This window comes from Pezoporus flaviventris, unplaced genomic scaffold (assembly GCF_033815535.1).
Source record: "Pezoporus flaviventris isolate CSIRO_AGI_PZ_B2104156 unplaced genomic scaffold, CSIRO_AGI_Pfla_v1 ptg000055l, whole genome shotgun sequence".
Taxonomy (NCBI): domain Eukaryota; kingdom Metazoa; phylum Chordata; class Aves; order Psittaciformes; family Psittacidae; genus Pezoporus; species Pezoporus flaviventris.
The window spans coordinates 2436139-2461527 of NW_026892603.1; the positions used below are offsets into that span (position 1 = coordinate 2436139).

At 36.3% G+C, this 25389-nt stretch overlaps 1 protein-coding gene across 10 annotated transcripts in view; it reads left to right on the forward strand.

Moving 5' to 3' along the window:
- SNX13 (sorting nexin 13) overlaps positions 1 to 25389 on the forward strand; it is a 66334-nt gene that overhangs the window by 32922 nt on the left and 8023 nt on the right. For 5 of the 10 annotated variants that reach the window (XR_009746196.1, XR_009746198.1, XR_009746197.1 and 2 more), the window contains 16 exons: positions 97 to 198; positions 902 to 990; positions 1373 to 1456; positions 3874 to 4012; positions 4423 to 4511; positions 5706 to 5805; positions 7453 to 7646; positions 9138 to 9242; positions 9791 to 9923; positions 10643 to 10680; positions 13789 to 13858; positions 16380 to 16552; positions 20783 to 20890; positions 21734 to 21844; positions 23114 to 23275; positions 24471 to 24542. Coding sequence is in view for 6 of the 10 variants with exons in the window: in XM_061469210.1 (XP_061325194.1) it covers positions 97 to 198; positions 902 to 990; positions 1373 to 1456; positions 3874 to 4012; positions 4423 to 4511; positions 5706 to 5805; positions 7453 to 7646; positions 9138 to 9242; positions 9791 to 9923; positions 10643 to 10680; positions 13789 to 13858; positions 16380 to 16552; positions 20783 to 20890; positions 21734 to 21844; positions 23114 to 23275; positions 24471 to 24542 (1769 nt within the window). In the remaining 4 variants the exon portion in view is untranslated. The remainder of the gene's footprint in view (positions 1 to 96; positions 199 to 901; positions 991 to 1372; positions 1457 to 3873; positions 4013 to 4422; positions 4512 to 5705; positions 5806 to 7452; positions 7647 to 9137; positions 9243 to 9790; positions 9924 to 10642; positions 10681 to 13788; positions 13859 to 16379; positions 16553 to 20782; positions 20891 to 21733; positions 21845 to 23113; positions 23276 to 24470; positions 24543 to 25389) is intronic. The other 5 variants (XR_009746199.1, XM_061469214.1, XM_061469212.1 and 2 more) reach the window with 4 other exon arrangements.

Below are 25389 nucleotides of genomic sequence, written 5' to 3' on the forward strand. Positions count from 1 at the left end.
TCTTACATATATGAAATACAGTTAGCTTTGTAATTCAGGTTTACTCTCAAGTTTCTAGTCTTTACAAAAAAGTATGTTTCTTTTTATTTTGTATAGATCAAGCTGAGGAACTTGTAGATACATTCTTTGAGGTTGAAGTGGAAATGGAAAAAGAAGTCTGTCGTGATCTAGTCTGCACTTCTCCCAAAGATGAAGAAGGTCTCTCAATATTACCTTCTGTACTTGCTTTTAGTATAGCAGACTAAATGAAAACACTTAACAGTTGTGTTCACAATATGAAATATGCTGAAATCTTAACATGTGACTTTCAAAGTGTGATTATCTACTTTACATGTATATTTTATATTTCCTAATTTATGTTTTCTAATTTGTACATATTAATGCTATAAATTATAAAGAGGTATGTATGTATGTAGCTACTCTTCATTGAGAAAATTTTAATATAGAAATATGTTAGGGATAAATATGATAGATAGAAATATGCCTGAGAGGCAGTGGATGGGTTTGTGTATTCTCACTGCCTTTTGTTAAATCGGCCTTCCTTATTGCTACTCTGTAATCTTCATTTAAAAAAATCAGTTGTCTTTATAAAGTGTGAAGGAGGGGAAGAATCATCTCCATATGTTAAATAAGAAAAATACATTGGAGTTAATTTTTGCTTTTTGGAGTTTGGTTTTCTTTTGCCTAGGTTTTGAGACTAAGACCTGTCTCAGATCAACATCAGTGCAATTTATATTCAGTCTGAAAGTTGTTAGTGTGATACTTGGACTTTAAGAATATATATGACTGTATATTTGAATTTAATATTAAGGATTTATCTGTTGGTTTTTATGATATCAGATAAGATGTGAAACAAAATAATATAACATTGTGCTGAGTGTTTCTTGTTCTCCCTCCCTAGGATTCCTAAGGGATCTGTGTGAGGTTTTACTGTATATATTGCTACCTCCTGGAGACTTCCAGAACAAGATCATGCGATACTTTGTCAGGGTAAGTGCGTTCCAATTCTTTGGTTTAGTGTCATGAAAAGAAATAAATTATATGAACTGCATTTCTTATTTTGTAAAATTGATCTAATAGGTTATTTTTAATGCAGTACAATCTTGATACACATTGAATATCAGGGAAGCGTTTGTGAAATGTTTTTGAAGTTCCTTTTACCTTTAGCAACATTAAAGAAGCTTAATAAGATGGATGTTGTTTTTCTTGAAGTATTAATGTTACCTATTATTACTTGGAACAGGGAGTGCTAGTGCCTACTGAATGTTTTAATGATTTTTTTTTGTTTAGTCTCTACACAGGCTACATTGTTGCAGTTATATTAGCTTTATGAATAAATGTATAAAATGAGTTGTTGTATTTTGTTTTTCAGGAAATCCTCTCCCGAGGAATTCTTCTTCCATTAATAAACCAGCTCAGTGATCCTGATTATATTAATCAGTATGTCATATGGATGGTAAGATTTATAATGTTTAAAATGAGAGATATTTCCAGACTATTTTCATATAGAGTTTTATTTGTGTTCCCTGTAATCATGGCAGATAGATATCTGGTAGAAAAGTTATCAGTGGATACATCAGCTGGGATGGTGAACTTAACAGCTGCTATGTTAAAATATATTTATATATTGTTATAAAAATATATATGTATGTATACACGCACATTCACACTATGTGTGTATTATCTGTATATGGTTGCGGTGGTTAGGCAGAAGTTGCCTGGCTGAGGACAGATAAATGACAGTGTAAAGCTGAGTCTCCTGTTGGGTTTACTTAGCTGTTCAGGAAGTGTGGCAGTAACTGTGGAAGTTTTTTTCCTTGACTATTTTTGCAATGTGTCCTTTAAAGCTTAAGAGGCTTCCAGGATGACAAGGAGTGAGATGGGTTTTTTTTGCTTCTGCTAAGGAATCTCAGAGTAATTGGTTTAGGGGTATTTGTGGAAAAGGTTAATAAATTAACTGAGTGGGAAGAAATTAAGTCTTTACTTTGATATCTCTCCAGTGCACCTGCAACCCCCTACTCCAACATTTAAAAGTAGTACTGTAAAGTAAAATTAACATAAATAGAATAGAACTTTTTAATTCATGTTACTGAATTTTTTGCAGAGCAAGTTAAAACTTACAGTTATATCTCCCCCACCCCCACCAGTTCTCTACTTTTATTTGTATATTTTAGTCTAATAGAGTGTGTTCAATTACTATGCTGAAAACCAAAGCATATGAAACTATGCTGAAATTTGGATTTCAGTGTAAAAGTTCTTATGCATGGAATGAACTGAGGTGTATGTGTATAATGTTCCTTTCATTCCAGCCAGTTCAATTTCAGGTAAAAGTTTGCATGCTGCTTTTCTGCAGCAACCTAGCTTTAATAAGAGCAAACACCGCTGCTCATATGGACTAAGCTTTTCAATTTTTTGTTTCCCCTTTCCTCCTACGCATGTTCTTTATTTGTAACTTAGCCTCATTCTTTATTTACTGAGCACTGCCCCCAGCTGCATCCAAAGATAGAATTCTGAGGTTTTTTTATAAAGCTTTCTGTTATGTTGGTGATGTCCCAAATACTAATTTTCATAATTGCTTTCTGAGACACAGAAGTAAATGTGCTGGGGGAAAGATAAGGAAGAATTAATGCTTTCAAAAATTTAATAGAAGTCTTACGAAGTAAAGATTGCAGCAGAAATTAAGGTCAGAAGTAGAGATGACTGAAATAAATTCTAGCTTCTTTTGGAACCTGTGACATAAAATCAGATTTGAATGAATATATTCAGTTTCTGAAAGTACGAAGTTTAATTTCATGTTTCTAGGCACACTACAGTTTGATACTAATTATCTTGCAGTAAAATTAAAAGTTAATCTAAACTTGTCTCCCTTCAGTGTGAAATTCAAGTTTCTACAAAATGTTTGAATTTCAAGTATTGCTTGTACTATTCAAAATCTAGTAAGATTTTCCATTAGATTAGATCAAAGGTATCTAGTCTTCATTCTTTGTGCTCTGTGCAACTTGTGTCAGTGCACTTCTGCAGTACAGGCCAAGAACTGCATTTTCATAGCAAAACAAGTGTTTATAAAAGATGTAGGTAATGTGACTTTTTGTGGCTTTGCATGATAAAGACAGCCCTAGAACTCAACCCTCTGCACCTGCATGCAGATACTATAAAGCTTCCAGCCTTTCCCTGATCTCTACATTGCATTCACAACACAGTTTCCAGTGACCGTGGTGGCACAGCAGGCTTTCTCAACTTGCACAAATTCCTTCTGAGTCTCTTGAGCAGGTTCCATCTATGCCAACAGTGGAAAAACAGTACATACTGAGATACCCTTTGTCAATACTATTAAGCTATCTGAATTAGGGTTTCAGAGAGGGTATTTATTAATTCAGTAATTTCCTTTTTTGTTTTCCTTTTTTTTTTCCCAGTAGGTTATGGTTACATTGTAGAATGTTTTCATTCTTTTTGTAATTCTGTATCTTAAGAAACCATTACACTGGGACATGTACACTTGCAGGGGACCTTGGCAAAGCTGGAACCTTTTTCAGTGGTCTCACCAGTTTCTGCCTGCTTAGCTAAGGAGGTGGGTAATAGCAGAAGATGTTTGATGGGGTTTTAGACAAGATCATCAAGTAGGCTGATGAATTTCCGTGTGTCTTTGTACTTCTTGAAAACAGAAAATTATGGCGTGAAATAGGTTTTGACTGCAAATGCTTCTTCTTCCTCAGTCTGTGTAAAAATTTATTACCAAAAGGAAGGTTTAGAAGTAGCAAAGTGTTTTCAAAATGATGCTTTGCAGTGCTGTATCAGAATAATTCACTTAATGAAAAATCATGTCCTGCTTTTAGTTGTATTACATTATTTATACTATAAAACTTTCTGTTTCAGATTCGTGATTCCAACTGTAATTATGAGGCCTTTATGAATATTATTAAATTAAGTGATAATATAGGAGAGTTGGAAGCAGTGAAAGATAAAGCAAGTGAAGAACTTCAGTATCTCCGATCTCTAGATACAGCAGGAGATGGTTAGTGCTATATTTTCAAAATATGAAATGGAGATGCCAACATGATTTTGTGCTTATTGGGTTGGGATTTTGGGTGTTTGTTTTTTTTTCTTTTTAATACATAGACTAACTGGTTAGGTATGTATACTTCCTATTGAATTGAAAGTTGCCTGACTGGTGGTTTTGAATTTCAGTAATACTTTAGTATTGGTAGTCAGTTAACATTTAATCCAAAAAAGGAAAAAGAAGAATATTTATTCTTGTTCACTTTTATCAGTAAGGTATTAAAACTGAAAAAAATCCTCTTCTCTTCAAAGCCAGTGTGTTTTATATGTGGTGTTTCACTTTTTGTATGGTATTTGTACAGCATTTCAGAAAAAGAGTTTATTTACTCATCTGCATTGCTTAATCCTCTTTGTTTTTGCTTTCAGATATCAACACTATAAAAAATCAAATAAACAGTTTATTATATGTTATTAAAGTATGTGATTCAAGAATTCAGAGGTTGCAGTCAGGAAAAGTAAGTGTTTATGAATTTTTTAGTTCCGAAAGAGTAAAGTTTCAAGTGACTTGCAACTTCAGTCTGGTTTTCAATTCTTGTGTTTTGAAACACAACTTGAAGCATGCAGTTATAGCCAATGTATTATAAAACTATATATATATATATATATATATATATATATATATATATACACACACACTATAGTTTGTGTGGTATTTGCAGTTTAAGTACTGAAAAAATTTCTAGAGGTTAAAAAATTCAGATGTTTTTTTGATTCTGGCTTAGGTAGTTTAAATATGTCAGTACATCTTAAACTGTTCTTACCCTCTCAATACAGGAGTTACACCAAAATGTTACGTAAGTGCAAAGCATCTTTGTATTTATACACCTAGATTCAATTCTTTTTTTGCTGCTCCAGTGCATTCCTTGTGGGCTTCAAGCTCATTACTTTTTGGCAAATCTCTCTCTTCCTCCTGATAAATGTACCTCTCACTGATTATTTCACAACAACTTGTAGGCTCAATGTATTGCCTTTAATTAGACATATTTACCTGTTTTTTTTCAATGAAAAGCCTAAGGCAGACTGGAGTTTAAGTTTGTGAACCTCATGTTATTTTGCTTTCTTATTTTATATATCGTTTCATATTTTAAGGTTGGCAAAGTCCGTATGTTTCACTTTTCTTGGTTTCTTGACTCTATTAATTGGACCTACATGTGGCTCCAAGATAATGTTAATCTGGTGTATATTGACTGTTAACATGATTAAGTTTTCTACAGCTGGACCCAGAATCATTACTGTACCATGATGTTACATTAATGGAAGAAAGTTGGACAGAGATTAAATTATGGTGACCTGTACTCCGTTAAATACCAAAATTAGTTCACCCTGTTAATTCATTTTCACACTACTGTTACTGTTGATGAAGGATTTGTAGTTAATTTGATCTATATAGTATTACATAAACAGCAGTGTTTAAAACCAGTTTCCCATTTAGCAGAAATAATCCATGTTGACAGCAAATAATTATGATAACATGACTTTACGGTCTTGATCTTCACTTACTAGTGATTGTGAAATTAACCATGGAGAGGCTGCTTTATTATCTATATTGTAAATTATTTTTTATTACCTCTGCCTTGTGGCAAGTAGAAGTTTTAAAAGCTAATTAAAAAAAAATAAAGCCTATGAACCCACTGAACTGTGTCTTACAGGAAATAGATACTGTGAAGCTGGCAGCAAACTTTGGAAAACTTTGCACAGTCCCTCTGGACCATATTCTGGTAGACAATGTTGCACTACAATTTTTTATGGGTAAGTGGTAATTTCTCAGATTTATTATATTTGTAAAGAATATGCTAACTCACAGGACTGTTCGCTCAAAGTCACTAAATACAGATGTCTGAGAGCTGAATGTGTTTAAGCCCCTTGCCAGAGAGAACTGAAACATTTTTTGCAAATCAATCTATAGTAACTGTTCAGAACACCACAAGAACTTGTATCAAACTTGTTTGAATACTGATCTCCCTGTAAGACTATTCTTGCAGTGTTTCGTGGTCTGTCACTTAAAGTTTTGTTCTGTTTAGGACAGAATCTTTGCAAGAATTGCTTATAAGTTTATAATTGAAATGACCAAAACTTACCACAGTCATTAACCTTTTGCTGGTCTCACTGAAGCTATTGGAACTAATGGTTATAGATGCTAGATTGAAGCTTAGAAGATTGTAAGGCTACTGAAGGTTGTCTATTTGAGAAGCTAAAATAGAGCATTAATTTATTTACTACTTAAGGTTTATCCTATAATCAAGAAATTGATAGATGGATTAAAGTTGTATAACTAATTTTTAATACTTTCTAATGTTTATCTTCTGTGCATTAATTGGGCTGCTAATGTCATTACCAAGAATATCTGTCAGTTTTGGTGGTGGTGATAATCCTTTTAATGCAATAGAGGAAAATAGAGCAGAGAGGAAGAAGTTCAGGAGGTTCCTGGAATGTGTGGAAGGTAACTTCTTGACACAGCTGTTGAGGGAGCCAATTAGGGAAGGGGCTCCCCACTGGACCTGTTGTTTGCAAACAGAGAAGGTCATATGATGCTTGGAAGCTGTCTTGGCCATAGCTATCATGAAATGATAGTTTTCAGTTCTTGGAGCAGTAAGGGTGGGGGAGTAGCAGAAGTACCATCTTGGCCTTCTGAAGGGCAGACTTTGGCCTGTTTAAGGGGCTGGTTGACAAGAGTCCATTGGGAGGCAGTCCTGGAGGGCAAAGAAGTCCAGGAAGGCTGGGCACTCTTCAAGGTGTCTTGAAGGCACCAGAACAGGCCGTTCGCATGTGCCAGCAGACAAGGTGGTGGGTGTTGGTCTCTTCTCTGAAGTAACAAGTAATAGAACAAGAGCAAATGGCCTCGAGTTGTGCCAAGGGAGGTTTAGATTGGATATTAGGAAAAACGTTTCACTGAAAGCATTGTCAGTTGTTGGAACAGCCCAGGGAAGTGGTTGAGTCTCCATCCCTGGAGTTATTTAAAAAAACATGTAAATGTGGCACCTAGTGACAAGTTTTAGTGGTGCAATTAGTGGTGTTGGACTCTGATTTTAAAGGTATCTTCCAGCCTAAGTGATTCTATGTTTCTGTGCGCATGACCTATTAGAATTTAAGTTTGAACTTCTTCTCATCTTCTGTCACACTGTAAAAGTCTGTTATAACCACACAGTAATGTTGGTTTTGCTTTTTACACATGCGTTTTAGGACTCTGTGCTTAATTCCTAGACTTTGCTCCCAACTTCGTTTACTGATTATCACCAGTATGTATGTAGTACATTTTATTTTTGACTCTAGATGAGAGTCAGATGTTCTGAATGCATAACCAGAACCTGAAGTTCAGTGTGTAGTTAACATCATAGAGAATTCTTATTTTAAGATGCACAAGAATAACTGTGATTGTGTGGTGGCTGTTTTTTGTAGATTACATGCAGCAGACTGGTGGCCAAGCACATCTGTTTTTCTGGATGACCGTGGAAGGATACAGGGTTACGGCCCAGCAACAGCTGGAGGTACTTCAAAGCCGGCAGAAAGATGGAAAACATCAGACTAATCAAACCAAGGGTCTATTAAGAGCAGCTGCATTTGGAGTTTATGAGCAATATTTATCAGAAAAGGTAGGAATAACTTCTGCATTGTTTGTAATTTATTCTTTATGCAGATGCTTCCTTGGTAATTAGGCTATGTTAATGTGAAATGGATGTGATGTAGCACAAGTTGCTTACAGGTTGGCATTTAAGCTATTACTTGTGTATCTTCTTCCTCCTTATGTTAAGCACATGTCCTGTTTTCCTCCCCCAGCCCCCTTTGATTTTAAAAAGGCTCAAACTAGCACTGACTGTCCTGTCAAATGCACTAAACGTGTTCCTCAGAAGCTGACTTTCTAGAGTGGAGAAAAATTAGACAAAATACAAAGACAGAATAAGAAATTCTGTCCCTCTGTGTATGCTGTCCTTTCCCTTCCTTTTGCTCTGCCCTCCACCCCTGCCTTTAAGAAGAATTGTTTTTTGAAACAACCCAACCCAGTATTTTTACAAACATGGATTAAGAATGGTTTTTCAAATAACTTCCTGTTCCTCTCTACAATTGTCTGTGTAAATTGCTCAAATACCACCACTAGGTATCTTTCAATAAGCTAAGCTTGAATGCTTCCAGTAGTCTTGTAGTAAGTGTCTACTATGAAATAAAACACTTGTCAACTTGTGCTAACAAAGCATCTTCGTTCTGAATTTGTGTGTGCATAAAAATCACCTCTCACTCAAAAGTTTCCCTCAACAACTCCCCCAAATATCTTGTAATGCATCATTTCTTTAACTTTGGTTTATCACCTCAATAGTCTTATCGACATGGTCGTCTGTGTAGAGGTTGCTGTGTTGGTTTTTTGAGCCAACTGAATGCTCACCAGTTTGAAGTCAGAAGCCACCTAACACTAGATCTATTCCAAAGCCAGTGAAGTCAGCCTCTCAGCTGTGCTGTCAAGTGAGCTGCTTTGGGTCTGATTCAGTGCTGGCTCCCTGTCTCCATTACAGAAGATGGGGAAAGTGTGTGAAATGGGGCTCATCTAAAGGAATGCTTAATGAGCAGTAATTTGAAATGTGTCACCGAGAAATGACTGGGAGTCTGATGGCTGAAACAGCATGCTGATAGCTGTAGTTGCATAAAAAGCCACCATGATTACAGCTACTGGTAAACTTTCCAGAAAGTGTCAGAGTTGACAAACCGTTAGCCTTTCCTCAGATGTTTGAGGAATTCGTACATCTGCTTTCTGGCTTGTTCTTGATTTCTGAATCTAGCTCTTTCTATTCATAAGTAAGTAAATAAATTCTGGTTTTAGGCCTGAGAAAATCTGGTTTAGACATTGCTTCAAAGTAATATGCATAAATTGGTTTTGAAGTGATTCTTAGTATTTGATCCTGAAATCTCTGAGTTTTAATACCAACTCTGAACTTAATTTTTGGTGGACAAGAGGGTTTACAGTGCTCTTGTGTGTCCTAGAGATACTAATCAAGGAATTCAGTTTACTTAGAAAATTGCAGCATTGTATGGTGTTTTATTTGTGAAAATAGAGGCTTTCTTATTTTTATGCTGCAAAAGTTGATTTTGTGCAGGCATCTCCGAGAGTTAATATTGATGACAACTTAGTAGCAAAACTGGCAGAAACACTGAACCATGAAGATCCAACACCTGAAATCTTTGATGATATTCAGAGAAAGGTATGCTTTATTTATCCTGAATTTCATAGGAACTCTTAACCCTTTTGTGGGGTAGGATTATACTGTATTGGCTGAACTGGAGATTTTCAGGAAAGTAGTATGCAGTGCCTTCCCTCTCTTCCTCTCCCTCTCCTCACCTTGTCCCTCTAAGTGTTTGCAGGTCTACATTTATAGTTTATCAACAAAGAAGGACTCGGAGAGAACCTATTCTGAAGTGGGTAAAGGCCAAATATGTTTACAGTGCAATTGGAAAGGTTAAGAAGAGAGGAAGGAAGCATTTAAAGTTCATGTACTGTTGCACTTCCTATCTGTGCATGTCTTACTAGTTAAATATTTTCAGAGACTGTTTTATACTTCTAGCACAGTTAGTTTTCATAACCTTTCGGTTACGTGTAAGCCTGAATTGAAATTTCACAGACTTGCATTAGAGTTTTAAAGGAAACCCCAGACACACAGAATGCATAGAAGTTGTTCAAGCAGAACTTAGGAAAGCTTGCCTGATAGAAATAAAAAAGCTGACCTTAGAAATACTTTTTACGTTTAATCAGGTGTATGAATTGATGCTGCGAGATGAAAGATTCTACCCTTCGTTCAAACAGAATGTGTTGTATGTGCGCATGTTAGCTGAGCTGGATATGCTGAAGGATCCTAGTTTCAGAGGGTCAGATGACGGTGAAGGAGGTAAGCTGTATATCTTTAAGAGGGATTTCATTGGACCATTTTTTTATGCTTTAAAATGAAAATCAGGAAGTTATCCACACTGCTTTTGAGAAGAAGTTCATGTAGTATCACATCTGATTTTTAAATTAATGTTTAAATTCATGTTTCCTTCTCGTGCTGCTTTTGTAAATATTTTTTTTTCTGTAGTAACTTTATTATTATCACATTATTTTTTTTTTAATCTTTGGTAGTAAGTATGGTGCTAAAGTAAATGTGCAACTCTTTTTTTTTTTTTTTTCAGAAATGTTTGAGGTTCTTTTAACATATTGGGTTGTTCTGATACATAACTATATTCATATTCTTCATCTGGAAATAGAAATTGAAAGTACTTAGGAGATGGGGCTTTTCAAAGCAATTAAAATAATTCTTCTGATTACCTGAAGTACAAATGTAATGGAAATTCTTTAAGTATTCAACTGATTCCTCAGTGAAGCAATTTCATGTGGTGCTATAAAGTTAAAAGGAATATTCTCCTTAGTATTTATTTCATATCTGTAGCTGTATAAACTTACATGCATTTCCTTTATGCGTCTTTACTGAAATCTTGACATTTTGTGCAAATTCAGTTGTCCACTATTTGCCATAATGTTTTTTGCATTTTTATTTCTTGTATGTGGCCCAACATTGGAGAAAATCTTCTAACCTCTTTTTTTTTCTTTCTACTTCCTCACTGCTCACAGAATCATTTAATGGGTCTCCTACTGGCAGCATAAATCTGGTAAGTGTTTGGATTTTTATGATTTTTTAATGATTAGCTTTTTTCACCCCCAATAGTAGGAAAATTATTATTAAAATAGCTTAAATTATGTATATTAGAGGTTTTACTTCACTGCAGCTTAATTTCTGAAAAAGTTCTTGAATTGAAACACATGTAAGGTATCAATCTGCAAGATAAAACTGTCCCTTTTGTACTTTCCTTTCTTAATGAACTTTTGTATTGTTTCTCACAGAAACAATGTGTAATAATCTATATTTAATTTATACAAAGCATATTTTCTTATTCCTGCCTTTTTTTAATAGACATAAATTTGAAGTCAGGTGAAAAAAAATTCTTTGAAATTGAGATCTTGATGGATAAAATTCAAATAAACTGTAAAATGAGGCATTTTCTAATCTGACCTTTTTGATGTTCAGTTCTTGGTTTGGTTGTTTTTTGGTTTGCTTTGTTTTTTTTTGATTTTTAGCAATTCTTGGCTGAGTCAGTTTGTCAGAATCTTTGTTACCTGAATGAACTTAAAATTTGAATATGCTTCTGCATTTACCACCGGTTGGATAAGTATAAAGAGAACTGTATAATTCTACCAGCTTTTTTCCAAATAACCTGTTCCACATAGATCTCACTAGATTCAAAATGTTTTAAACCAGAAATCAAACGACAGCTATTTAAAAAGGAAAAAAATCGTGAAAATTTTGATGTATTTCCTCCCTTTGGTTTTTCAGGTTACATGTAGCTGAGCTATAAGGTACAAAAATCTCAGCTGGGCATATGAGAGTATTTTTCCAAATCTTTCAGTTTTAGGAAGATTTGCAATCTGCATACAATTTCCTGGCTTATGTGATTCACAAGCGCTCCCAATTCATTTTTGGAAGATACTGTAGCTCTCTAGCAGTTCCAGTTGCATTGGTTAGGTCATGCTTGCATGCAGAGGAAGAGAGTTTATTTTGTAAAGGAACACATTTAACATAAATGTAAACGTGTTTCCCTGTGGGTTGTGGGGTTTGTTTATAATTTTTGTTTTTTGAAGCTGGGATTTTTTTCTGTTCTTTTCCTCTGTTTATATTTTGAAATACAAAGAAAAGGGGAGGTATTCAGCTGATACAATTTACATAAACTCCTGTTGAATACAGAATGCAGACATAATTTAGCCATATTTTTTATAAATTGGCATGCAACTCTGGTATTTCACGAGAGATTCTTTTAATTGACTTGGCTTTTAAAAAGATCTTTCAGATGTCTCAAGTACTTTTTCAAGAATGTTCTGACATGAAAGTCATGTTTTATGGATGGGGTTTGGTCATTGCAGTAGCTGCTTTAGCTGGTGGTTATCTGCCGCTGAGTTTCATATGGCCTTTCCAAACCAAGCTGTAAAGTCTTAAAACCTTTATCAAGCACTGTTGCAATGCAAATAGATAATTGCATGTTACAGTTTAAGGCCTTGATTTTCTTTTTTTTTTTTGTTTGTTTGGGGTTTTCTTTGTCATGAATGTATGTTTGCAGAATAGTACATTTATTATTTGCATTAAGAATGAAGAGCATTCTAGCAGAAATGCATAATCCTTTATTTATGCTGAAGAGCTTTTGCTTTCTGTAGGCCATATTGTCTATGGTTTTTAGTGCTTTTACAGGTGTTTGAATACGGGTAGATTAGTTTTTCCTGGCTGAATTCCATGTCAAGAACAAATTTCTATACACATAGTTTAGCTCCCTTGTGTTAGTTAGTTATATGAAGAAAAATAGACCTTGGAAAGGTGACTTCAAAGGTCAGGGAATTTCTGTACTTTTAGCTAATGACAGTGTGTTAAATAAGATGGAGTTGTGTGACAGTTTTGCTTTTTAATTAACTTGTGTTCCTGTGAGTATACCAAATGTCAAAGATATTAGGTCATATTAAATAGAAACTGTCTGTTGTGCTATCTGCTCAAGCTTCAACCATTTCATTTACCCATATTAACTGTTGCTGTATAATGCCTTGCCACGGGAGTAATGGTAGTGAGTTGTATCATGAGATACTTAGGAGACTTCTTACTGCAGAATATGTTAAAGCATAGTTAATGGTTTCAGCCCTTTTTAATGACACCATTTATTTAGTGTCTGAACTTTATAGCAGAAATATATTTTCTTTGCCTTCTATAGTGGATGTTTAGCAGAGACTGAGTGGTTGAGGCAGAGAAGAGCTGTTCCCTCCAGACAGCTTGAAAAGGAAGGAGCGGAGTATTATGTTGGGATGTCATGGGGATGATAAAGATTCAGATGAAGAATGAGCAAGAGCAGAGTCTTTATAAATAATTTGCTTTCAAGTCCAACCTATCATTTGATTGCAATTCTGTAAGATTTAAGGCAGCAGGAGTTTAGAAACTTGATTAATGCCTATTGAAGTTTTAATTTGACATAAGTTTTTCACCCAATAATCTTGCAGAGCTTTATCACGTTAAATCTTAGTAGTCAGATGTATTAGTTTGAAATAATAGCAAAGCTACTCTAAAAGACCCATTGAGCTTCTTTTGGTCCCAACAGTTACTGAACAGGGAGTCAGGGCATTAGCCAGCTGAAGATGTACCTGTTCATTTTTTATGAGGGAAAACGTTTGAGAAAAGCTGGATTTTTTTTTGCATGCAGAAGAGAAATCTGAATGGTTTTAGTGCACTGTAACTTTTGTGTAGTGCTGTCACTTAATTAAAAGAAAACAAAAGTGTATAAAGATAAACCCAAAAGATCTGTTATACAACATCTGTAACTGCAGTGGTCTGGGTTACATTGTTTGCTTTGGGGTTTTTCTCATACACGGTAAAAGACTATTTGAAGCTGTACTTCTATTAGAGTTGAGGTATCAAGTGAAAGTGGCAAATGTTAGAGTGGTCAGAAAATTGTGAAACTGGAAGGGGAAATGAAGGGCTCTACACTCTTAAGTAGAAGAAAGGCTTTAGTAACCAGGCAATACAAACACTTACATTGTTACAGTGCATTAAGCTATTCTATTAGTGTAGTGAACTGAAAACTTGAAAATTAAATGGACCTATCAAAAAGCCTCTCTCAAATGAGATGTATCTGTGATCTTACTCTGTCTTGCCTATTTCTTCCTTTTCCTCTCTGTCCCCCACCCCACAGTCCTTAGATGACCTTTCAAATGTCCCTTCTGATGAGACGGTTCAACTTCATGCATACATCTCAGATACTGGTAAGTGAATCTGTTATTCACTTATATAAAGAAACCTTACTTGGTTTCTGCCATTTGTTTTACGTTTTTTAATATTACAGGCCCTTGGAATCGTAATCCTTTAATTTTTTTAGCCTCATAAAACATTTGAATTAATATTTTCTATGAAGTCCGTGTAATAAAAATCCTTATAGAATTGGTGCTGTAGGTCATAGACTATATACCTGTACTTAAAATGTGATTAATTTTTTATGTTTATGGTAATATTATTTTTCCTATATGTGGAGAATCATTCATTAAACCTAATATTAAGTGGCATTTATTTTAACAATGATTTAAAGGATAAATTCTGAAAGCCATTTTTGTTTTTCTAGTTACACAATAATATTTCTTGACTGTTTACTTCTCTTACTAGAAGTAATCTTAATGGCAGTGTGTATTGATAACTGTTAGCTTGAATCTGTGAATCTGTAATATTCCGGTTGAACCAGGGGTATGTACAGGACATGTTCTTCCTCTTCACCTCATGTTTGAACAAGAAATATGAGTACCTGCTTTCCGAATGCTACAGGCAATAGGTGTATCTTGCACCTGTGTACAGGCTCCTTTCTTCTGCCATTCCTCTTCCCTTACTACCCTTTACTGTGCTTGTGGGGTGTATACAAAATCTTCACCATAATCTTTGAGGATTCATCTTGTGTTGCAAAATAAATGCTGATTAAGAGGTTGTGACACAAGGGGTGGTGGGGACAATTTCTTTCTCTGCCATTCTTGTCCCGAAGGTGCAACTTAGCAATGCCCCTGAGATGTGGTCTGGTGACTGCACAATAGAGCAGTCAGTGTGGGTTTTAGAGTATAGGGCTTGCTCAGCATATATGAGGCTGGGATTTTCTGGCTCCATTTCCTGGGCAGTCTTTTGGCAGCAGCCTGACTGCTTGCTCTTTTCTCTTGGGATTCAGCACTCAACCTTCTTCTAGAGGGTAGATGGCAAAGAAAAGCTGCTCCATGCCCACTGTGCACCTTGCTAGTGAGTAATTCTTGCCTTGTCAGCAGCTGCTTCTAAACTGGAGCTGCTCCTTGGCTGCCTAGACCTTGTCATTATACTTGAGAAAAGTCAAGGCTGGACGTTGGAGCTGATGATTTATCAGGAAGTGTATTTTATGGAGTGTGGGGGGCCTTGAAATATCCACAGAACTTGATTAAAATGTATTTCATCTAGCCACTGGAAAGTCATGGTTGCTGGGCATTGGCTCAGTACTTAGAGGTACAACATATTATCAATTTAAATGATGTGCAGAGTAAACAATATTGGTTCTAGGTTATTCTGTAGATTAAATGAAAGTTTTTGAAACAAATTCTATGCTGGAAGAATTCCATGATGGAGGAATGCCAATGAGAGTTTAAATATTCAATGGAGAAAAAAAGATGCTTGCTTCTCTTTAAGATAGCTGTGTTCTTTCCATTTATAAACTGACTTCTCAATAAAAATTTGTGCATGCATGTGCATGTACACACAGAGAATACATTATATATATATGTACACACACAGAGAAAGCATGCGTATGTGTGTGTATGTAGTTTCTGTTGACTTAAATGCAGGCGGAAGAGGATTTTTTTTATCTTGCAGTTGATAAACTTCTGCTGTTAATAAAGTCAGATGCTTACAGCTTGAAAGAGCTGTCTTGTATTTGTAGATTTAGTTTGGTTTTCTTTTGATGGGCAAACATTTGCAATATAATTAGAGTACTTTGCAAAGTGGAATTTCTTTTGATTTCACAGCTGTCTTTCTTCCGTATCTTGAATTCTTCAGGTTAAAATTATTTTTAAATGATATATTCACTATTCCTAAAAGTTAAAATCATAGAATCATAGAATAGTTAGGGTTGGAAAGGACCTTAAGATCATCAAGTTCAACCCCCCTGCCATGGGCAGGGACACCTCACACTAAGCCATCTCATCCAAGGCTTTGTCCAACCTAGCCTTGAACACTGCCAGGGATGGAGCATTCACGACCTCCCTGGGCAACCCATTCCAGTGCCTCACCACCCTAACAGGAAAGAATTTCCTCCTCATATCCAATCTAAACTTCCCCTGTTTAAGTTTTAACCCGTTACCCCTTGTCCTATCACTACAGTCCCTAATGAAGAGTCCCTCCCCAGCATTCCTATAGCCCCCCTTCAGATACTGGAAGGCTGCTATGAGGTCTCCACGCAGCCTTCTCTTCTCCAGGCTGAACAGCCCCAGCTTTCTCAGCCTATCTTCATATGGGAGGAGCTCCAGTCCTTTCTATTCTTTTGTTTTGCATGAGAGTGAAACTTGTATAAAGCTACTTAATCTCTCTATTTAAGTTTACATAATAAGTTTCTGGAAGGTATCTCTTATACGGTGTTTTGCATAAAGGGATGGCTTGCTCTTCTGCTTGCATGTCCATTTTTGTCTTTCAAGTCTGTCATTCCAGACATTCTTTCACTTCACATTTGTGTCCTTCCGTCTTCCTTCTTTCTGTTTGTTCCTTTTTTGTTTTTTGTTTTTAAACTACTAGTCTATGCTGACTCTGACCCATATGCTGTGGCAGGAGTGTGCAATGACCATGGCAAAACATACGCACTGTATGCTATCACAGTCCATCGGAGAAATCCAAACAGCGAAGAGACATGGAAGACATATCGACGCTACAGTGACTTCCATGACTTTCACATGAGGATCACTGAGCAGGTAGTTAATCTCATAAATTCTTTCAAGGTTTCTTTGAAAGGTACTTTTTCTGTGGGATGGCATGGCATGAGTATTGGCTTTCTCAAAGTGACTTAAGATGTGGAGTGAAAGCATTACATTTTTTTCCATTAAAGCTTACCTTTTTTACTGATTATATCATATATTATTTGTACTGAGCATTTTACAGGTGCATGTTTATATAGTTTAGTACCTGATGGCTATATAATTGCTTTAACAAAAGAAAATGGAACTTAAAATATCTTCCTTCCCTCAGCAGTTAGGTATTTCATTTGATATGTTTGTCACAGAGATTAAGAAATAAAAACTGAGCTTGGGAAATAGGTATTTAGGTTTTAAGTGAAATGCTAAGGATTGGTGGGGTCTCAAAAGGGACAGCTGTTGACAGCTCAGTGTACTGCTAGACATATCTGCCTTTTATTGCTGCAGTTGTATTCTTAGACTCTTTAACTCTCCTAAAATGAAAGAAGGAAAAAAATAGAGACTTGAAATGCACCAGCTGGTACAAAGTAAACCTGATGATATGAAAAAGTGTTAAAAAAAGCAGTGCTTTTGAAAGAGGAGGGTGAAATGCTTTTATACCCAGCCTTTGGAGAAGTCAGATTTGACTGCATAATCTTTGAACTAGTCAGAATTGTTGGATTATGTCCCTTTACTGTGTTATTCATAGAGAGGCATAGAGAACAAATTCTGTGCAGGTAAGCTAGCATTATGAAATCACAACAGAAGTAAAAATAGAAAAGACTTTATTGAAAAAAGCGTACATTCTGTTGAATATTTGTATTATAAGCGAAGTCTGCTTTGCATTTCTGATTATGTTAGTGTGCTATCACTAAATTCGAAATACCAGTTTTTGTACTCTTCATCAAATGGCCAATTATGCCTTCCTAGATCTTATAGTGAGTGAATGTTCTGCTGATGTGGGGCAGTTATTTAAAAATGGTCTACCAAGAAATTACTAGAAAATATGTCAGAAGCAAAATTTTTCAAAATATAAAAGCTCAGATTTTTTTTGTTGCTAAATCTGATTTCTTTGAATTTACAGAAAATTTAGATGCTATCCTAGAACACAAAAATTGAAAAAAGTAAAGAAATTCCTGTGCTACATTGTGACATCTTGGAAACTCCTAACAATTTTGCTCTGTTGCAAGAATAAAATAGACATTTCTGCTGAGTTTATAGGCACAGAAATGTCACTGATACACTGAACACCCTTTCTTGTGTGCGTGTCTGAGACATTATGGTGACATATTAAGGGTAAAGGTTTGGATTTTTTAATTTAAAATTAACAAGTAGGGCAGAGATTATTGTTTGTTTTTTTTTTCAGAGAAAATAGGTACTTGATCCAAAATGGAATTGAAGTTAGCTGTGTATAGTATCTGTATGAGCTTTTTGTTCCTTAAAGTACTGAAGACATTCACATCAATTTTTTTAAGTCAGTAATGTAATAAAAATCATTTGGAGTAGCAATCTCTATTTAAAAGAGATGCTTTTCTCTGCTTACATTGTTTCCGTTAAACTACAAGTATCCAAATAAAAACTAGACTGTTTTCTGTTCTGTTATTTCCCCACATGACCTATTTGTTTCTAAAGTTAGAAATTTATTCCTTGGTGCTTCCTACAGGCCATAAATGTTACAAGAGCTTTGTGAACTTCCAAAGTTTAATGCTGTTTTTGCACAAACACAGCTTGCAGGGACTGAATTAAATCGCTCCTTAAATTTGTAATTTTGTGGGCTTCCCTAGGGAGAAAAGGATAAGAACATTTTCCAGTTTTTTTTTCTTAAGGCCTGGATACTATACCTCTCTCTCTTTACCACCTTCAAATTATTATTTATTATTTACACAAAGACTTGATTCTTAATGACTTCTTTGCCTCAGTCTTCACTGTCAAATGCTGTGATCACACCACCCAAGTCTTGGAGGGCAGACACAGGGACTGTGAGAAAGACCTTAGACCCACTGTAGGAGAGGATCTGGTTTGAGACCATCTTAAAAACCTGAACTTACAGAAGTCCATGGGACCTGATGAAATCCATCCGTGGGTCCTGAAGGAGCTGGCGAATGAAGCTGCTAAGCTGCTGGCCATCATATTTGAGAAATCATGGCAGTCAGGTGAAGTTCCCGACACCTGGAAAAAGGGAAATATAACCCCCATTTTCAAGAAGGAGAAAATGGATGACCCGGGGAATTACAGAGCAGTCAGTCTCACCTCTGTGCCTGGCAAAATCTTGGAGCAGATTCTCCTGGAAGGCATGCTAAGGCACATGAAAATCAACAAGGTGCTTGGTGACAGCCAGCATGGTTTCACTAAGGGGAAACCCTACCTGACCAATTTGGTGGCCTTCTATGATGGGGCTATGGAACTGATGGACAGGGGTAGAGCAGTTGATGTCATCTACCTGGACTTGTGCAAAGCATTCGACACTGTCCCACACGTCTCTAAATTGGAGAGATATCAATTTCATAGGTGGACCACTTAGTGGATAAAGAACTGGCTGGATGGCTGCACACAAAGAGTTGTGATCAGTGGCTCAGTGTTCAGCTGGAGACCAGTAACGAGTGGTGTCCCGCAGAGATTGGTGTTGGGACCGGTCTTGTTCAACATCTTTGTCAGTGACATGGACAGTGGGATTGAGTGTGCCCTCAGCAAGTTTGCTGATGACACCAAGCTGTGTGGTTTGGTTGATACCCTTGAGGGAAGGAATGCCATCCAGAGGGACCTTGACACACTTGTGAGGTGGGCTGATGCCAACCTTATGAAGTTTAACCATGCCAAGTGCAAGGTGCTACACCTGGGTCAGGGCAATCTAGGCACAGTTACAGGTTGGGCAGAGAAGAGATTCAGAGCAGCCCTGTGGAGAGGGACTTGGGGGTGTTGGTTGATGAGAAAATGAACATGAGCCGGCTTCAGTGTGTGATTGCAGCCCAGAAAGCCAACTGTATCTTGGGCTACATTAACAGGAGCGTGACCAGCAGGTTGAAGGAGGTGATCCTGCCCCTCTACTCTGCTCTCGTGAGACCTCACTTGGAGTATTGTGTGCAGTTCTGGTGTCCTCAACATAAAAAGGACATGGAACTGTTGGAACAAGTGCAGAGGAGGGCCAGGAGGATGATCAGGGGACTGGAGCACCTCCTGTTTGAAGATAGGCTGAGAAAGTTGGGGCTGTTGAGCCTGGAGAAGAGAAGGCTGCGTGGAGACCTCATAGCAGCCTTCCAGTATCTGAAGGGGGCCTATAGGAATGCTGGGGAGGGACTCTTCATTAGGGACTGTAGTGACAGGACAAGGGGTAAGGGGTTCAAACTTAAACAGGGGAAGTTTAGATTGGATATGAGGAGGAAATTCTTTCCTGTTAGGGTGGTGAGGCACTGGAATGGGTTGCCCAGGGAGGTTGTGAATGCTCCATCCCTGGCAGTGTTCAAGACCAGGTTGGATGAGGCCTTGAGTGATATGGTTTAGTGTGAGGTGTCCCTGCCCATGGCAGGAAGGGTTGATCCTTTCCAGCCCTAACCTTTTTATGATTCTGTTTTGTGATTCTATATGTGAATAATCCTGATTCTTAAAGTTTTATTATTGTCACTTTTTTATTTTTGTGCACTGTAGCAAATACGTTCAACCTTCTTAAGTGCTAGGGCCTCTTGTTTCCTAGCTGCTTCTCTGGAACACAAATTCTATCTGTAAAACTGGAATACATTTCAACCAGTGCCAGTCACTTGTTACGCTGTCACCCGTGCCTTTTCCCCAGGTAACAAGCATGGTATGATAATGTATGCATAAACTGGGTGCTGTCATGAGTTCTAGGAATAAAAGCGTAATCATTTCCTTAGTAGGTATGATCAAGAGAGGAAGAGAAATGTTTTAGAAGGATTTACCGGTTCTCTTGATGTAGTCTCATAACCCTATTAACTTTAACAATGAATCTTGATACTAAACTTTTTGCACATTATGCTAGCCTGTATTTAAAAAATGAGTATCACATCTGTGTCCAGAAATTAAATTTTGCCCTTGACAGTCTCCTGAGAAGTTTTGTGCCTTTGTTCTTGATGGCTTGCTGCTCGTTTTGGCTTTTTCAAGGAGTCCGAATTCCGGGCTTGGTGCAGAAATTATTTGTCAGATGAGAAAAGGTCAATGTAGTGAACCCTGTAATTTCTGAGCCTATGTGGTGATATGAAACTTTTGAAAACAGAAAAAAAAAAAATCTTCTTTTTCTAGTTTGAAAACCTTGCAAATATACTGAAACTTCCCGGCAAAAAAACATTTAACAATATGGACAGAGAATTCTTGGAAAAGAGGAAAAAAGATTTAAATGCATATTTGCAGGTAAGCTATTAGGGGTCTTTGGTTTTCTTGGTTGGAATTCTTTTTTTCTGAGGTAGAAAATATGGTAGTGTGTTTTGTTTGTGTGGTGTGTTTTTGGTGATGGTGTTTTGGGTTTTTTTTGGTTTTTTTTTTTTTCTGTTTCAGGGTTTTTTTTCCTCTTTGTTATTCTCAGCCAGTTCTGTCACAACTCCTGAGCTGGTGAGATCCACCTGTGCTGGTTTTGAGGCCTATACAATTAACTTTCTTCCATTACACTTGTGTTTGTGGTTACTTTGCTTGTGCTGTTGCATAAGGATTGGTGTGGCACCCAATCCAGCAGCGTAGCAAACCACCCAGCTTCTCCATTCAGATAAGGCCTGCATTAGCAGAGCAAAAGCAATCCAGTTACCGGAAAGTCCTTATGAAGTCAGGTCATTTAGAACTAGAATATGTTGGCCAACTCGATGCACATGTTAACAGTAAATAATGAAGAAGAATAAAGCATTGTGAAATCTGATTGTTCTGTTTAGAGTGCATATATTTTTTCTTTTGAGATGTGCCCTATTTTTAATAGCAGGTTTTTTTCAAACTTTTTGTTTGCTTGTTTTAGAAGCAGTTTGAGTGGTCATAAATATGTGCATTTTTTTTTGTGAGATACTATAATTAGCATACTATCAAAATTATGGGAATTAGTAAGAAGCACTGTTTCCATCTTGATAACAGTGTGATGTTGTAATAAAATTTAGAGAATGAAAGAGAAAATGCATAGCAAGATGCAGTGTGTTTGTGCATGGTACTTTTACCAAGCTGAATGGTCTGGCCTTTTTCATTATTTATTAAAAAGCATTTTAATATTTTACTCAGCTCTTGTTAAATCCAGAAATGATGAAAGCTTCTCCAGCTTTAGCCCACTATGTGTATGACTTCCTGGAGAATAAAGCCTACAGCAAAGGGAAGGGGGATTTTGCAAGGAAGGTAAGACTAAACAGAATTTCAGAACATTCATTAGTGTGCAATGATTGATTTAAACAGAGATGAGAACTGGGATTGAACAACTGTATAGTGTTTTTCAAAACAACTTGCAAGTGAGTTGCTTTAATACCTTGAGTGGCAAAGTATCTGAGGACCTGTGGAACCAAATATTTGCCAGTTTTATAGCATGTAAATTTATTTGTATGACAAGGAAATAAATTTTTCAAATCGGACAGTGTATTGCACCAAAACTACTTTAAAAGTTACTTTGTCAGACATCTGTGTTGTGTTTTGTTTATTTTCCATAGTCTCGTTCTCTCTGATTTCTTTTTTCCAGTTCTTTACTCTGTATTTGCTGCTGTTACCATGCTCTCCACTCGTCAGCTCAAAAGATGAAATGCATTTCCCTTCAAAAGCACATTATGTATTTAGTTGTTGTAACCATTCAAAGTCATTGATTGAATTTGGAGCTCTGAGCTGTGCATCTTTTTTGTTAAGCCACTAGAACTCTCAGCAGACAAGTGATTCCTTGTTCAGTTGACCAGTTTGTGTGGGCATCTGCTTTGCAAAGATAGCTATTTCTAAACTTCTGGTGGTTTTGATACAAAAAGCATCTGCAATTCCGTTGTCACTTGAAGTTGTTCTACCTATATGCCTTAATTGCTTAAGCGTGAAACAGTTATTAAGGTTTATGTAATGACTGATTAGGATTTGATTTCCAGCGTATCAGGTTCTTCATAACTTTTTAAAGGCATCACACTAGTATTTGTGCCTCTGTTTGAACTGAATGTAGAGTATATACTGAAAAAAAAAAATTGTAACAGCTCCTATGAAACTACTTTGTTTTTAATTATACTTGCCATGATATTAAAGAATATTACTCCAGTGCTGTTTGAAAGAGGCATGTGTCAGAGATAAAGAGTTGAAAGCAGAAGTGAAACATCTGGAAGTAGGAAGCTTGGAAGGGAGAAATGGCATTGAATGGAGAAGAAAAGGAAAATAAGTTCAAGCTAAGAAGCTGAGGGATTGGAAATGGGACTCAGAGAATAGTAGTGTTGAAAGATGTAAATAGCTACAGTAGGGATATAAGGAGTGAGAAATATAAATGAAAGTGAAGCAAAAGGTTTATTCTACCTTCTGTAATGCAGTTATGCAGTTTGAGTTGTTCTTTATATTATCGTTCTCTGGAACAGTGTGATACTTCTCATAGTGTATTAATACACTGGTGTCCTCATAGATTATACAATTCTGGTTAAACATCTTCCTCTTCAGATGGACACATTTGTAAACCCACTGCGTAACTCTATGAGAAATGTATCAAATGCAGTCAAGTCTCTCCCTGACAGCCTGGCAGAGGGAATGACTAAAATGTCAGACAACATGGGTAAAATGTCAGAGAGATTGGGACAAGACATAAAGCAATCATTTTTCAAGGTAAGAAAATATTTGGTAGTTAATACATAGTAGTAAATTAATAGGAGATTAGCTACTGACTCACTGAAACTTACGTATACCATAATGAGTCAAGTCATTAGACAGAAGTTTGTTTTATACTTATACCCTTTCAATAAGGTTCAGCAGTTATACTACAAACACGGAGTTCTCATTGCTATTAAGTAACATATATTAAGATAGCATCTGCAGACTGTTAGAGCAATACTTTTTTACTTAATTCAGTGCAGCCTCTTGATGAAATTTTTTTTTTAGCAACCATTCTCATAAAGCTAGCTTGCTGCATCTGCTGCTTTCTTTAGAAAAAAAAACCCAACAACTATATTTTGAAACTTAAGGTAGCCTCTTTTCTGCTTGTTCCTTGCTGAATTCTGTTTTTTAATTAAATTTTCTTTCTGTCTTTCCTGCCATTTTTCTCTCATCTTCCTAAAATATAATACCTTACAGGTGGGGAATGGTAGCATGGCATCCTATTTATAAGTCCTATGAAAGTAATAATAATCCTAACATGTCCATCTTACCTTCCATTCCTTCACTTTCTATGTGTAGCTGTAAGGTTGGTGGTCAGGGATTGTTCTGTTTTGTGTTTCCAAAGCAGTTACATGTGGCAGATGTAGGACAGCAACCAAAATGAGAACCCTTAAACCATGAAAGGGAATAATTAATCCGTGGTGGTGTTGGGGAGGGTTTCTGGGTTTGGTTTTTTTGATTGTTTTTGTTTGGTTGGGGCAGGGGGAGAGGAGTTAGGGTTTTTCTTAATTGCTTGTACAATAAAAAATGAGTGGCTCTGGACTTTCTCTTTCCTGGTAACGTTTCTGGTGTGTGACTAACAATATATCTGCAATTATACTCACTGGGAAGTGTCTGGCTAGGCAGGACTTCAGATAAAGGGGAAATATGAGAAGAAATATCAGACACATATACGAATGTCTAGATATTTTCCAGTTGAAGCGTTAGGCATTTGAGAGAATGCAAGGGGATAGTCTTAAAGGTGTTGGTAACTTGGATAACTGTATGAGAATACCTACAGGCTTGATTTGCAGAGGATGAAAGGACTACTGTGTGGTTATCTGCAGTAGTATGCAACTGACTTTTGGCAGGTTGCAAAAAATTGGTCTGATTTATTGGTATTATGAAATATTATTTCCTTTATAAGCATTACATTTTTTCATTGTAGGTGCCTCCTTTGATCCAGAAAACCTATTCAGATCCTGACCATTGCCGTGTTGCAGCACCAATTGATGACAATGTGAGTCTGACATTCTTCCTTTCAGTTGACTCCTTTAAAACCAAAAAAATGTGTTCTTATTCTGTATTAAGCTACATATTTATTGTTTTCTGATAATATACTAGGCACTTACAAACAGTTCCAAACTGTTTAAAAAAAATGCTTCCTTCTAAAATTACCGTCTTTCTTAGTACTAAAATGGTTTGCACAGCAGTGAGAACTTAGATTGCTCATGCTACAACTTCTGTGTTTTGTGGGTGGGGTTTTGGTTTTGAATTTTTCTTTTTTCCACTCCTCTCTCCAATATCTGTATGTTCAAAGTTAGTATGGTACCAGATTTAGCATCATTTCAGTTGGTATTTTACAGATTCTGATTTCTGATGTGACCTATTACAAAGCATTTATTTAATTGATCAGGAGTAGTGTTTGATATGTTGTGGAAAACATCTTCGGAATGTTTTCCTAAATAATAAGCTTAGTATGTGGATACCTAAATTGTATAAAGTAGTAATATTAGAAACTTGAAAGTGAAGTTTAAGCTTTTGATGCTATCATAAGCTATGGTATTTTGCTATTGTTTTGATTGAAACATTGATCTTATATGTGAAAACAATTGGTAAAAACCTTTTATCTCTAAGGAGGACAGAAAGGCCCTGAGATTACCAGTGATTATATGCAATTTGCTATGGTCATAAATCTGCACCTGTTCTGCCCTTCACTTTTTGGGTTTTTGGTCACATCAAAGCATTCCAGTTTGTCTTCCTGTGCATAACTGCTATGGTGGCTTCTATAGTAAAAGCATTAATAACAACTAAGATGAAAATCTAATACTTTCATACTACAGAATTTAGTAAATTCTCCCTGAAAT